The 16420-nt window shown below is 39.5% G+C and overlaps 1 protein-coding gene across 1 annotated transcript in view; it reads left to right on the top strand.

The window, feature by feature from the left end:
• pappa2 (pappalysin 2) overlaps positions 1-16420 on the top strand; it is a 76560-nt gene that overhangs the window by 30185 nt on the left and 29955 nt on the right. Inside the window, exons 14-21 of the mRNA XM_010768507.1 lie at positions 4894-5090; positions 7232-7345; positions 9827-9962; positions 10062-10236; positions 10817-10882; positions 10970-11066; positions 11577-11754; positions 14755-14968. Coding sequence (XP_010766809.1) covers positions 4894-5090; positions 7232-7345; positions 9827-9962; positions 10062-10236; positions 10817-10882; positions 10970-11066; positions 11577-11754; positions 14755-14968 — 1177 coding nt within the window. The remainder of the gene's footprint in view (positions 1-4893; positions 5091-7231; positions 7346-9826; positions 9963-10061; positions 10237-10816; positions 10883-10969; positions 11067-11576; positions 11755-14754; positions 14969-16420) is intronic.

Below are 16420 nucleotides of genomic sequence, written 5' to 3'. Positions count from 1 at the left end.
CCTATTTCGACACCCTCTCATACACGACGTCCCTACCCGAACCCTACCGGTGTTGCGTGGAGTCCTATGATTGCGATCGAGGCCCAGGGGAATCAATGACACCTGAGCTACAAGGACTGTCCGANTAGTGTGGAGTTGCATTAGGTAACGCGAGATACGGCTGATACTTGCGCATTAGTTTCTGTTATGGATCAGTATCAACAGTCCTGCCAGTAACGTTACTATATTATCAATGCTACGTTAGTTATAGCCTGATATATGATAGCTAACTTCACAATGTTGTGATGTGACGTTAGCTAACATTCTGTAGCTAACGCCGGTCACTCACCAAGATAGCTGCCCAGTTCTCCACTGGTTCTCCTCACACCACAGCTCAATTTCTCTCCGATGGCCGTTATTTCTTCTAATCCTTGGCTGCTCCTGGTCTCTTGGACGCCTAGCAGGCTCATAATTATAAGGTCGTGGTCCGTCATATGCATTCGAATATTCATGTTCAACTTCTTCTGTGTCTTCTGTGTCGAAACTAGCATTGGGATCCATGTTTATTAATACTTTACACCGGCCGCTCTCCCCCTTGTTTCCCCTTTGTTACGTCACACGCGGGAGGTCACGTGCCGAGGTTTTTTTATGCGGAAGTGAAAATTTCTTACAAAAACGACGCCAGATGTCACTGTAGTGTATATTTCTGTATATTTTTTTGAAAATCTACTGTATTCATCATTTTCCTACACATTTATTCACAGGTGTCTTTAACCTGGAAGTTGCTCTTTAAGTTAAACAGATTCACCTGGCTTTTGTTGTAGTTCATGCTTTTCAATCAAATCTGTAACCAAATGGTTATAACCTGCCTAATTTACAGTAGTAGTAATGCCAAATGATTGCTGCCACACACAGATAGGGAAAGGTATACATTTGCAATGGGTTGAAAAGTAACTGCAATGGAAAAAACATAAAACATTATATATATATATATATATAATGTTTATGAGTTCCCAACAAGTGATATATGGATGGCCGGGTCAGGAACCCTTGCATCACTGGCTTAAAACTATGGCGGTCTACTACAGTCACAGAAAACGTATGTTTGTTATGTGACGTAACTTTTACAGGACAAAAAGAGTAGCCCTCTATGTTACAGTTCTGTGTTTGACCAAGTCATACATCAATTCTCCATTCTCCACCAACATTTGGCTCTTTAAAGTCTCTAGGCTCCTGGAGCACCTGCTCTGAGTGTCTAATATTTCCTGGTATTGGTTTATATTGTAGTTACTTGCAAGTCCAGTCATTAAGCCTTTTGGGCCATATCAGTAATGGATGGCTGTGACAAAGCGTTAAATGTCACCCTGGGAATAAACCTTGACTGGATTCATACAATAGAAGACCACAACCAAACGTTCTTCGCTCAACCCATGGCCAGGTGGTTAAAAAAGGAGTGAAAATTCCCCAAAACATGCAACAAAACTTCGCAAAAGACAATCAAAGAAGCCCCAGAGAGCGCCCCGACCGTTTGTAATTCCAACACAGAACAATAAAACTTTGTTTCTGTGCCACCGCCGAGTCTGAAGCATGCAGACAGGCCACAACAGACACCTCAATATACGATATGGAGTGCAGTCCATTGTAAGCAGAAGGTTAAAGACTTCCTCCTTTAACATATGTTGCTTGACCTTGACATTCAATACAAAGTTCAATGTGGTAAAGCCAGACATGAAGCGTTCCGAACAAAACCTCATTGATGATTCCATTTTGCCTCATAGTCAGCTGTTTACCCGTGTATACTTGCTTACACACACTTTTATACATTCACTGACACGGACAGAGTTTTCCTAATATCCTCATACAAATCGAAGGATTGTCACGTCTACGTCCATGTGTCTCCAAGTCTCTCTGTTTGTTATTGAAAGACTACTGACTCGAGAAATCTTCTCCACTGTTGTGGCTTGTGGTGTTCCTCCACAGCCAAAATGGAATGCTCGCCACAAACGCGCCTCAGTCTTCAGACGCTAAATCGAATAAGCATGACTTTTACAATAACTAACTTTTTGGCAATTTCAGGAAAATTCCATAATATTGCTAAGAAGATGTGACAGGTCAGATTTGCTTCCTTTGAAGGCCATGTATTGTATATATGAGGTGTAATGTTAGGTGTTAGGAGAGCTCACGTTTCGATCATCCAGTCAATTTATTTGTCATGGTAAACCGACCTCCACTTACCACAACTAGCCATGCCGTTAGTGAAGCTATTAGATTACTTGTTTAACAATAAAATACATCATTACTAGAGGGAAAATGTTTTGGCAAAAACAGCTTTTCACAAATTGCTACACTTAAAACCAATTAATCAGTTGTACTTCTTAGTCATAGACAAAATATTAGTTTGGGTTCCCTTGGCACATTTGCTAGGCCCATTTAACTCCTGATCTGCCTCGTCTTTCTCTGTTGTGTTTATTGAACTGACTGTAGTTCGGCAGTAACCACAACATATTCTTTTATAGTCATCATGTCACAGAAAAGTCATGGGCTGTAATTGGTAAGGAAGTTGTTTTATGCGATTCATTTTTTCAACTGCTGGATTAAATAAGGGTTAAATTGCACATCATCATTAAAGAATGCAGATCTGAAATGAAAAGCAGATGGTGTTAATAGTTAAGTCAGAGATGGTCAAGTCATTCTCTGTTGCGAGGCTTGATAAATACACAGACTTGGAATAAGTTAGACTTCATCATTTTCACAGGTGGTTTTCAAAGCAGGGGCGAGGTGTTTGGTGAGTTCACTAAGTGCAGCATTTCCAAAAGAACTCGGGATGACAATACAGCATTCAATTGTGTCGGCTGCCTCATTTGCCTTTTAGCAGAAACATGTTTTCGTCAACTAATTGAAGCCAATTGTGCGGCATTGACCCTCCGACACTGCTCAGTCTGTCGAACTCCTGCAGCTGTCCAGATGTTAATGAGGCCAAACTTCTGAAGTGTATTGATGTTTTCCGCCCTTTTTATGAATAACTGCCGCATTACAAGCTGTCGTTCAGCTAATGCTTCCCACTCTTCTCGTGATGAATGCCTGTAGCGCATTATGTCAGTCCAGTATATTGAATATTCATTGCTAATAGCTCAGGTGCAACTTTTTTACAGGAAGTATAAAAGCCTATTCCATACTGCCTTATTTAATAAAAAAATCATCAATTACATCCTAAGCAGATTTTATTAACCTTTATCAGACTTTATTGTCATGTGTTTTTACTCTTTAGTTATTGTGTTGAGTCCAAATGAGATCATTGCTGCAAGATAACTATTTCAGGCCAAAGAAAGTATGCCAAAAGTGCATCCTGCTATCTGTGGAGACTCTCTTAGGAAAACATCAAAGGTCCTTTACATGTCACATAACACCATTTGGGCCAGGTGATCAAAATAGATCCAATCATTGATCAGATGCCCCCCAATACAGGATGTTGTAAAAGCCCCCAAACAACTTGTTTATTCCTCCCTCTCTTTCCTGTAGTCATAAAACCCTTTATCTTACTTCCGTGAACAAAGACCAAATGTTCTTCTCGTACAAAGCATATTTACAGTATAATATCAGAGCATGTGTTATCTCTAAGGATTTAAAATACGTCCAGGATTACACTTTATTAAGCTTGAATTCCATAATTGCCATGACACAAAACCATGGTTAGAAAAAGTAATGGGGTATCAGAATCAGAATCAGAGGGGAAATGTTACAGCAGAAAAGAGCCAAAGACAGCTTAATGTTAACTAAGAAGCATGCATAATATTCTTTATTAAAGATTATATAAAAAGTATACCCTGTATAGCCCTAAAAGGGCAAACAAACTGTTGTTGTGAACTAACAAAAGTCCAGTATGTCACAGCGTAAGGAGATTGTCAAAGGGCACAATTTGAATTTAAACTTTGACTTTCAAATTGACAAACGCACCCCTGCATCTTGCTAACCTGGCAGATCTACGAATACCATGAACAGCCTTAAAATGTATAATCTTTGTTGCTATAGCCTTTTAACAATCATGCATTACAGTGGAACCCTCATAAACTTGGTATCCTAATATCCTCTCTGTAGATGAATTGAGCCATACAAAAACATCTCAGAAAGAGCTTATTTATCCATCAACACCCTAACAATCATCCGGCTGACAAATCGACTTAGAAGAGGCAGCCCTAGTTTTCTGTCAACTTCTTTCCTGCTTTACTGTCAACCGTCCAATAATGACAGAAATTTCATAAAAAAACGAGTGTATCATGTTGCATTAGATTAAGTGTTATTACTCCACTGCTACTTTCCACCCCTGTGGACAGGTATTTATTGAAATTTTATTTTCCCCTTGCTGTATGCTACAACATTTTTGAGCTCTGATAAGTTGATACATTTATAAGCAGACAAAATAAAAGGAATAGAAATACCTTCCTGTCTGTATTTTTAGACCTGGAACAACTTTTGATCATCGCTTTGACAGTTCTTTGTAACACATACAGTAACGCCACTGTTGATACTTGGTGACTTATAGATACCAATGGGCCCATTGTTGGGCTTTTGGGATTAAACTCACTGGCCAAGTCACATAATACGTTCTCATGCTGCCTATTAACATTACAGAATTATTATGATTTTCATAAATTAATTGAAGTCAAAGTTCATTTCTTCTCATAATTTACAGTCTGTTGACAGCACGAGGAGTCAGATGTGGTTGAGTTGACGTGGTTAACATTGTAAGTGGCCAATGAAAATACAAAAAAGATTTGCTCAGATTTGGTTCACTGACAAATAGACTTGGATCGGATTTTCACGGGGGGGGGGTGATTGTATACCCTGCCAGATAAAAAACAGGCTTTATATCCTTTCATAAATGCTCCTGGCTCATTCTCCTATCCTTCTCCCAAGGTGAGCCAAGTCAGTGTTATGTTTTTGACGGTGACGGTGTGTGCGAGGAGTTTGAGAGGGGCTCCAGCGTTCAGGACTGTGGTTACTTCACACCTTTGGGCTACACCGACCAATGGGCATCCACCGCCACTGCTTCTCACCAGGACCCCGACCACTGTTCAGCCAATGCTGCCACCGGAGAGCCATCGCTTACCAAGGTATGACGTATCAACCACAGGGCACATAAAAGACTAACGGATGACGGATTTGGAAATCTGCAACATTATTAACAGCTGGCTGCATTCCTGAACAATTAAAGACGCATTTGTCTCTTTCCTATTTTAGTCTGGGTAGTACTGTCGGCTTGACATTTTGGCCTTAGTGCAGCCCCAGCTAAGTCATCATAGAAGACAGATTATCGGTTCCCTCCCCTATATTTCACTTATTTTCTATTCACACAGCCAGTTTCTTACAAGACAATTAAACAATTCCTCAAGTTTATTACGTGCTAAGAAAACTGCTTATCAGACCAGAACACATTTTCAACAAGTTTTTAGTTGTGCAGAATAAAGATTAAGTAAAGGTGTGTTAAAGTTAAAAAACAGGAGTATCATTTCTTCATTGTTTCTACTGAACAAGACTATGCTTTAATATCAGTATTTCTTCTCGCTAGTTGTTATACAAACAGCCATTTTACATGAGACCTCAATAAACTGTACTTTGCCTTGTTTGGCAAGATTATTGATCTGGCCTGATCAATCAATAAGAATCACGTTTTAACACTCAAGAGAAAACAAAGTAACACAACTCTTCAGGTCACACTGACTTACATGACGTAATTGAAATGCAAGCCAGTAATGACTCAATGCATTGGTTAATATTTAACTATTTCTGTTTAAGTGATGGAATCCGAGCAGCAATTGGTAAGGGAAAAAAGTCTGAAAAGGAAGGATTTACAAACAAACAAATTAAGCTTATGCATGGAAACTTCAGAGTAACTGTTAGTCAGCTCCTTTGGGCAAATAACATGATGCAAGCCTGTTTTATCATGGGAGGATTGTTGGTGTCAGACACACTGGTCCAAGCATCTCAGAACTGGCAGATCTCCTGAGATCTTTCAGCATGAATGAGCCTGATATATTACAACATATTACTAGACCGACTGGAAAACTGGGTGGGAATTTCGGCAACAGTTCTATATTGGTTTGAATCCTACTTAAATGACAGGCACAACTACACATCTGAGTTTACAAATATGACATGTGGGGTTCCTCAAGGCTCTATCTTGGGGCCATTCCTCTTTAACATCTACATGCTACCACTGGCTCAGATAATGAAAAACAACAAAATAAGTTACCATAGCTATGCAGATGACACACACATTTACCATTTCATCAGGAGACTATGCTCCAATTCAAACATTGAGTAAATGCATTGAACAAATAAATGACTGGAAGTGTCAGAATTGTTTTCAATTAAACAAAGATAAAACTGATGTAATTGTTTTTGGATCCAAGGAGGAATGACTAAAAGTCAGCTCTGAGCTTCAGTCTGCAATGTTCAAAACAACAGAAAAAGCCAGAAATCTAGGTGTAGTCATGGACTCTGTCCTGAATTTCTGATATCCTGCTAAATTATGAACCTCCCAGAACTCTCAGGTCTCCTGGGATGGGTCTGCTTTCTGTCCCCAGTCAGAACTAAATATTGAAAAGCAGCTTTCAGTTATTATGCTCCAAATATCTGGAACAAACTACCAGATACCTGCAGGTCCGCTGCAAATCGTACTATTTTTAAATCCAGGCTGAAGACTTTTCTTTTTGTTGCTGCTTTTATTTGAGCTTTTCATATCTCACACTGCACTGTAACTTTTATTCATGTATTTAATACCTGTGTTATTCATGTATGATGTTTATTTTATTATCTTTGCTTTTTAATGACTGTTTTTAAATGTGATTTTATAATGTGTTTCCGCTGCACTATTTCTTAATGGTCTTAATGTTTTTCATTTTTGTAAAGCACTTTGAATTGCCCTTTTTGGAAAGGTTCTATAAATAAACGTGCCTTGCCTGGATGTCAAATGCCACACAGAATGTGGGCTTTTCTCGACACACAAAATAATCAAATCAAATGTATTGAATCAGTCAGTCAGATAATATCAAAGTTACATTTTTGTTCCTCCATAATGTGGAATATGTGGCAAAGACACAAATTAAACCATGTGCCAATTCAACAAATGGGATTTTCAACAAGGATTTTAAATGTACACATTAAAAGGTAAGGTCAGGATAACTTTGAAAAGTAAAACAAGATTAGTTAAATTAATGTTAATAATATTCAATTTTCTTTGTTCTGAATATAGCTTTGCAGGTACCAACACCTGGAGGTGAGTGAGAGAATGCCCACGGACGCCTGGTTCCCCTGTGTAGCTCAGTCCGACACAAACAATGACCTGGAACATCCATTTTGGCTAAAGGTACATGTGTGTGTGCGCACTATATACATACTGTATATTTCCCCCCCTCCGCTAAGTGACTGTGGGTGGCTACTCTTTAAGCTTCCAGCACTTTCCAGTATTTTTAAAATTGCGTTGAAGGGCCTCACACAGTCTGCTGACTTTAACCTGCACACATTCCTAACTTTCTCACAATTGCATGATTCATACAATGGATTTTTTTTAACTTTAATTACTCATTTCCCAAGACAACTCTAAATCACGGGTACTAATGATCTGTAGATGATTACTGAATCATGACTTACCCTCTACTTATTCTTGTAGCGTGCATTTTGTGCTATTTTTACCCATTGGATACTAATCACTCAAATCCTTCACAAATTACCATTACCAGTTAACTAACAATACAAGATCAAGTGTTATATAATTAACTCATCATTCATAATTAAATTCCCTTAAAGTTCTAAAAGTTATTATAGCACTGGCATCGCAATGAACAATAACAATTTTGTAATCACTACAAGATCATTATGAAAACATCATTTATATTGTCGTTTATTTTGGCCCCAGAGAATGCAAAGCAACCAAAAAGTTAATTACCTATGATACTCCTAATTGTTTAAAACATTTTCAAAAATGACACATCATAAAGTAATGTTATGAATTGTTGACACATGAAATTGTGAGAGGATTACAGAAGCTGCGGCTGCTGTTTAGTTGATATGCTTGCCTAAAGTCCTGCTGTTCTTTGCAGCCCCAACATTCACTAGCCAACAGTGCTTCACATAGACATGCAGGTTTGTGTACTGCATTGTATTTGGAGCCGGCTTTCCATTCCAGACCTGTGTATCGTTCTTATATTTAAATGTTTTGTAAGTCAGGCTTTCCACAGCCACAGTTCCCAAAATCCACTCTTCAGGTCCAGACTAAGCACATGATAGCTGTTGATTTGAGTGATAGCCTCATAAACATGTCTGCCGTGCTCTGGATGAAGGTTCCTTTACTGTCATGAGCCTGCTTCTTCCTTCCTTTGCACATATTCATTTATTTTTTATCTATCACCATTTCCACTACTTTGTTGAATGACTCGTCTTTCTGTCCCTTGCTTTCTCTATGGACACCTCCTATCAGGCACACCTCTGTAACATCTCTGGAAGGCCACTTTCTCTCTAAAGACCCTTTCACTGTCTGAAGGGCCTTCATGATAACCGCCTGTCCTTAACGTTTTTCTTTCCGTCTCTGAAAGGCACCCTCATTTGAATTACAGTCTTGCTCTCTTTGAAAAGTGTTCCTCAGCCATCGTCAGCTATCATATCCATCTCTGCAAACTCTCTTTAAGGCGTCCGTACTATAAAAGAGTTGCACTTAGGAAGCCCTTACTAATTTACTAAACTAAAAGTGATACTCCAAAATCCATCTTTTCAGTATGAGAGACACAGTCTGTGAGCAGGTGGCTCTGAAAAGTTGAATATCCATCATTAGAACACAGGTTAAGGTTCATTTGGAATCAAAGCAGTTACATTGATTTTTAGTCAGAACGCAATTACCGTACTATACGGTTCCTGCCATGCAGCAACATGCACATGCATTGATTAGGACATGTACTGTAACAGCACCCAAACTTTGCTCTTCCTGTGGTGACTTAGTGGTCTCCAGACAGACCTCTTAGTACTCGTTGTGGCTTGTTTGCTTTTGTGCAATACCCTGTTTTCCTCCTTTTTAATGCCCAGTTCTTGTTATGCTCAGTTCATGTCCTTGCAATCTCTTTTGGAGGACTGCAAACTGACAAGTTTCTACCATGATAATAGACTGTTTATAAGAAATGAACATAGTCACCGTTACGTCAACCACTGGTTTTTGGCCATTGCCATCTTAGTGCCTTTGAACGTGTAGTGATACAAAAAAGCAGAGCAAAAACGACCAAATGCTGAACACAACCATTTTAGACCACCAAAAGTCTAAAACTAACTTTCATACACTGAAAACTAACTTTGGAAGTGTTAAGGGTGTTGGAAAAAAATGTTGATGACACACAAGTTAATAAATCAAGTTCGAAGTAGGTACATTTTTTTCATAGAGTTCTACAGACTTTGAAAGCGTCCTTCTGGCCAGAATGTAACTTCAAGGCAATTTCACATTGGCTTCAACTTTTCAGACCAGAGGTGGCCGACTGAACATGACTCGGTGAGTGTGTTACCAGTCAAATGTCTTATCTGCCACATGGTCTGAACAGTCCTCCCTAGACTGTTCAGGCCACTGGGCAACCTCAAGGAGTTTCTTGTTCAGTGACAAGGAACAGAACCCTTAGTTTGCCAACCCTAACCCTAATAATTGGAAAGCGCATTGGGTCAATAATCTACCCCTTCCTGACTACCATGGTCTACTGTATAACTGTTTATTAATGTGTCATGTAAAGTATTTCATTTGCAGTAAACCCATATTCATGTATGAATAAACCTTTTTTTCCTTATATAAATATTGTAATTTTCGTCATTGATCCAGGTGGGATTTCTCCACCCTGGAGTGGCAGCCTCTGTGATGGTGTACCTGGCTTCAGATGGGTCATGGTCTGGGGAGCAATGCCGGAGGACAGCCACCATCCTCCTGTCTGATACTACTGGCAAAAACCACTCACTAGGTGCCTTTTTATTTGTATTTGAAAACCAATAACTTAACAACACAACAAACTGTTGGCATGGTGAGAAGCTAAAGGACTACTTTGAACTCTTCTACTTAGGCACGCATGACCTCTCATGCCATCGGAACCCGTTGGTGGTGAATGTGACCCATGACCTTTCTCGACCCTTCTTCATCACAGCGTCTGTTATCCTCCTCTTCTCCTCCCCCTTTGTGGCAGTGGGAGGCGTGGCCCTGAGGACCTCCTGCCACTTTAGCACCTTCGCCCTGACCGGGTGCGCATCTGAGGGTGGGCTCTCCCACAACTACCTACTTATCACACACACATGCTTTCACACACATGCGCACACATACACAGCATGTCAGTAGCTCTGTTTTCATTCAATTGCCAAGCAAGTTTGAAGCAAGCTCTAGAAAAGTCTGACAAATAAAACACTAGGCTACCCTTTACACATGACTGTTATCCACCAACAGTAGTAGAAGAACAGACTGTTAAACCGAAAACAGTACGAATCGCCTTGGCCATCTTACCATCTATGATGGTATACAAAGAGAGGTATTCAGTAATTTATTCGGTAATTTAGTCTGGGGTTCTAACCAACCCAACTTTAAAAATGTGTTAACACGTACAAAAGAAAAATGTGTGATCTTAGCATTTTTGTGCAAGGCATTGGTATGATATTTGATGATAACATAACAGGTTAATTACCAAAATGACAGCCTCCCCAAATCTTGAAATACTTCTTATATAAAACTAGTGATCAGTTTAGGCCTCCTAGTTGCTCTGTCTCTCCCTGCCTCTCATCCTTCTCCCTTCTCCCTCCATCTCCACCTGTCCTCCATCTCCTGATATAGCTGTTTGCGGCAACCGTGTCAGTTGGACAGCTGCAGGCCTCCCCATTTAGAGCACGCCACTGTCAGGTAGGCCCTTTGCAATGAAACACTGAACAATGAGAGAGCTGACACAGCAAACAAAAGGACTATCTATATATCAGTGTTTCTCTGTAGGTGTACAGGAGGAGGGGAGTCCTCTCACTGCTCAGTTCAATGTCGTCATGGTTTCAGCATCAGTGTCCAAAACAGCAGGGGAACCGTATCCCACCAGGTACACTGAATATTGTATTATCTGTTGAACTGTTTCTATGTGAAGTCATCCAAAGTTATACATAGGTAAACACATGTGTATTATGCCAGAGATAGTAACATCTTCTTTTGATTAAAAAAAAACATGCTAAGTGAATAATACATTATATAAAACCAAATAGAGTGTATGCAGATGACACCGCATTTCAAAGGAAAAGCTCACGTGTCAAAATTATTCAGAGAGAAGTTTAGGAATTGTATAGGCCATTGTATACCCTAACCAATATGTCATAGGGTTAAAATGTACCAAATCCCTTCTGAATAATACAAACGGTTGAGGCAAATGCTTAAATATTGGCAATGGAATCTACCTAATTAGACTGTGAACGCAATTTCACTTTTAACATGTTTATCAGTTGTTGTTTTTTTAATATTTTTTTTTAACAGTTAACTTGAACAAACTCATTGTTATTATGAACAAAACATGTTTTCATTTTTGTCATTATGTGATGTTCCCCTGTCTTTATTTCAGAGAGATGCTCATCTGGAGTGTTTCCATGGTTCCTGGGATCGTGTGGTCAGCTGTCAGCCTGTAGACTGCGCCCTGCCCGATCAGTCTCATGTCTACCACGCTATATTCAGCTGCCCCTGGGGAACCACCTTTGGAAAACAATGCTCCTTCACCTGTGGATCACCAGCTATACTGCAAGGTAAGTCATTGTCTATTCTGCTCTATTCTCTCTATTAACTCTAGTCAAGTCTCATCTAAAACATATGCTGTGTCTCAATTTGCATACTTCCGTACTTACATTTGCTATTTTGAGTGCAAAGTATTGCTAAATGCAGTAACTGGAGGGTGCACTCATAACAGTCAAAAAGTTGAGTGAGGACACTTCACGCACTCAATGATCGCCATCTTGGATACTTAACAGATGTGGGACCAGACATGATTGCAGGTGCTCTGATGAAAGTAGCTCTAAGCTATTCAAATAAAAGTAAAACATGTGTTTCTTTTCACACAATTTAATAAACGTGCCATTGACTAGTTTGGAATAAAAGTCGATGTGCTAGCGCTAACGATAACATTGCTAGCTAACAGCGATAAAGGCACAAGAGCAGTGTGTGATTTGTGATTGTTTATTAAGAGAACAAATTAGTCGTGTATTTTTGGAATGTATCCAAAATGAAACACTGCTATTTTCTTTGTTAAAACCAGTAGATCAGGAACAAAACGACATGGTCATACTTCATAGCATCGGTGTCAGGCTTAACCATGCAAATAATTATTTATTTTTCGTAATTTCAAAAATCATATTGCCTACATTTACAATACTATTAGTTCTCATTGTCTGCTTTTCCCAATAAGGCAAACTAAAATACAATAATTATCTGAGAAACCTCCTTTTATCAACCTCATTTTGAGTTTCTTACAATTAAACACATGATCTCTGCTGCTACGACCTACCTAATGACAGTGACAGCCCAGTCTCGTGAGCAGACAAAAAACAGCAAGATGCTTCCACTAGTTACAGTCCATAAAATGAAATGGATATTAAACCTTTATTTCACACGATTACAGTTTAAATTGGAGGCCTGGCTTTTCCCATCCTGTTATAATTGACAGTGTTTAAAACAAATTAGTTTAAAAAAAAAGCTAACAGAAGGGGAACTAATCTACAGAGTTGCAATAAAATCACAGTGGGAATTCCCTTTACAAAATCACAAACATGTCTTCTCTCAATGAAACTTGCTGCTGACTCTTTACGTTATGGCCTTTAAAGTGTTAGTTTGGGTTGCAGTGAATGAAATTCAGGATGAACACTGATAGAGACAGCTACAGTATATGGCATATTTTCTCTTCCCTTTACACACAATTTCCTTATACTCAAATGTCTACAAAGCTTTTAAAAATACAACTAACACCCTAATGAGTCAGAACAAATATTGTGGCCGCAAAAAGGAAAAACCTTTCACCTCCTTGGTAAAGTTACACAATGTAGTAGATGCAGCTTCTTGAAATGATTAGACGGAGCAAGCGTGATGTCCACACACTTGTGTTTGTGGTCGGAAAGCCACAGCTAGCGCTCAAATTTCGTAGTAGAGTCAGCAGTTAGACCCGTGTATCCATGGTCTAAATTCAGATTTTGTAGAAATAATTTGATTTGTGGCTTTTGGTTGAGTGAAATATGTTCGAAGGCCTTCAAGCATCACTCAGCAGGGGAAAAAAGCACACTGTGTAGTTCAGGAGAATATATTCCACACACTCACAGCTTTAATGGATTTACATCATCACCACACCAGCGCAATGTTTAAATAGCTTATAAAAATGTGATGCCATGTTAAAGATTCATTACATTTTATAGACCCAATAAAAAATGTGAAAGGTTTAGGGTGTTATGATTCTGCATACACACACACATGCACACCAACGCTCATGCTTCATGTGAGGCCATACAGGCATAGCAAATATTAGCTTTGGGCTATGTTGAAGACATGGTCTCCTTTTCCTCATAACGGTACTAGACAGAGCCATGAAACAAAAGCAGAATGTTTAGCCGGACAGAAATCAATTCATGCTGTTGACCTACTTGTGCCTTTCCCATGTACTTCTTTCTATTTCAGTTATACAGTGCAGCAAATACAACTCTTGTGAAAAATATGTCTGCAAGGCTATGAGGCTATACTTTCAGAAGAAGCAGTCAAACAATCTTCTTATTTCAAATGAAAAGTTGAAACATTAGCAATTCAATAAACACTTGCTGCCAAATCGCAACTTGGTCTGTTACAATCAGTAGCTTATTGATTAGTGTAAGGAAATGTTAAATCCATATCAATATTGCTGTGTAACAAACAATACTTAACGTTATAAGTCACTTACTCATTTTTTTATCTGCATGTGTTTCATTGAAGTTATGCTGTTTTTCACTCGCCACCTGCCTCGAGTGTGTCGCTTTAATTGTGCATGAATGCGTGCATAAACAAATGATCTGTGTTGTTACAGTAAGAACCTTGACTTTCCCTTGCTGTGGTGGATTTTTAAATTTGAGAGAATTGGGCCATAAAATCTCCTTCAAAAATCTGTTTGATGAAAAGATGTGGGAATCCTGTAGAAAACTCATGTCCAATACAATCTGCACTTTGATTCAGGCAATGGAAAATCTTGTGGAGGTGAAATCGAATCTGCCCAGAAGTTAAAAGTCACTCTATATAACAGAGTTTGAGTTCACTTCTTATGATCATTAAGCTCATCATTTAAAGCAGGCCAGAGGAAGATTCTATGGAGGCCAATTCGAAGGGGAATAAAAACAATCCCCAAAGAAACGTACCATAACCACCAAAGCACATTTAATACATCAACAAGAAGGGGCACTTAGAGAGTGCAGACCTCCGCCAAGGCCATTTCCATAAGTGATACATAATGTCCAGTGTTTCGGACCGCTCCAAAATGTTATGGATCTACCTTGGTTTTTGTTTAATCCTTTCACCAAGTTTCATGAAAATTCGTTTTTGGTAATCCTGCAGATAAACAGACAAACAAACCAATGAATCAAACCTAAAGTATAACGTCATTGGCAGAGGTTAAAAAGGTTTATGCAGGTTTAGAATAACAGAGAAAATAGCCCATTGTTTACCAAGTATATTTTCCTGCATTGCACCATTGTGTTAGGCACACACTGTACTCTGAATATTACTCCCTCACCTCTCCTCAGGTGACAGTGACCGGTTGGTGTGCTTGGAGGACGGTCTCTGGTCTTTCCCAGAGGCCTACTGCAAGATCGAGTGTGCAGAGGTTCCAGACATACCCAATGCCAAACTGCTTACTGCAGACTGCCTGGCCTCAGGGCACGATGTTGGCTCTGTGTGCCGTTACAAATGCAACACAGGCTTCTATGTAATGGGGAGCATCAAAAAGAAGACACCGCGGTAAGTGTTTTGGGACTTTTTGCAGCAGCTCAGTGCACAAAGATACAGCTGCCAGGATTTGGAGGGCGTTTTTACATTTATTTAAAATATTATATCACAACTTTATCAGTTCATTTTACCAAGAGGAGACCAGTGGGCTCCATACGGTGATCTGCCAATGTGCCCCTTATAGTTAAATTCATTTAACAAACTTTCACATAAATAAAACATTTCAACATTTAAAAAGCATAATTTCAATAACCAGTTATGTTTGAATATCATCAGGTCAATCATGTGACATCATCAGATAGAGACTGACGTCTTTCGCAACAGCTAGCTAACCAACATTTCCCCTTTTCATCAACATGTGTTGATATCAAAATGTCGTATTTTTCTGTTCAAGGGCATTAAAGAACCACATGGACAACAGATCATAATGTACTGGGTTGTGCAGTGCTTTTAAGTAAAACCTGTGTAGATAACAGACTGAAGTAAATGTATGGTTGTTATCACACATGCCTGTCCGGTAATTAAGGAAATGCCTTCTTTCCAACAGCGTAACAATGGACTACATGAACACCGTAACCTCAATAGTAAAGTCTTAAATATAGACGGGTACAATTTAAAGAGGCTGTGGTCCATCACTTGCAAAACTATGTTCTGTTTCAAAACAAGCTCAAATTAGGGTCCAATAAAATAGTACCGCAGCTGGGCCTTGTTGTAACTTTGCCAATTGTATTCATTGGGCAACTGCTCATTACTGAACACCTTCTACGGTGGCCTTGAAGTGCAAGACACCACAGCATTTCAGAAAACACCACAGCATTTCACAAAACGCTACAGCATTTCAGAAAACGCAGCAGCATTTCAGAAAACGCCGCAGCATTTCAGGAAACACCACAGCATTTCACATTGGACGGAAAGGGTATTCCTTTAGGGCAGGGGTTCCCAAAGTGGGGGTCGCGAGATGATTAAAAAAATAAAAATGGAAAATAAAAAAAATAAAAAATTATTAATAATAACGAGGCTCCCCCTTTGACAATCCACTAGCGCAGTTTTTCTCAAACTTTTTCATACCAAGGACCAATTAACCAATAAGAAACACTCATGGACCCCAGCCCAACCCCCTCCCCCCCCCGTCGACAGGGGGTCGCCAGGCTCTGGCGCTGTTATTTTGGGGGTCGTGGGCAGAAAAGTTTGGGAACCCCTGCTTTAGGGAGAACACTGTCTTGTTGTTCGTGATTGGACAGAGCCAGCCAGCGCATTATGTCCCAACCATGGTCCCAACACATTAGCCGTTAGCACAAACTCAGAGCTCCTCATATCCTTTCAGAAACTGGACAAAAGTTAAACATGTACAAACCACAGACTGTCTATGTCATGGCGAATACAGTCGCTGCTTTATTTATGTCTGTATGACGTTGTTGTGAGTGTGAACGGAGCAGCTACAGGTTAGTTTAGCCTAATGGATCC

The sequence above is a fragment of the Notothenia coriiceps genome, unplaced genomic scaffold (genome assembly GCF_000735185.1).
Source record: "Notothenia coriiceps isolate Sejong01 unplaced genomic scaffold, NC01 NC01_scaffold00005785, whole genome shotgun sequence".
Taxonomy (NCBI): Eukaryota; Metazoa; Chordata; class Actinopteri; order Perciformes; family Nototheniidae; genus Notothenia; species Notothenia coriiceps.
The sequence above is the reverse complement of the archived record's forward strand: the minus strand, read 5'-3'. Positions and strand labels throughout refer to the sequence as shown.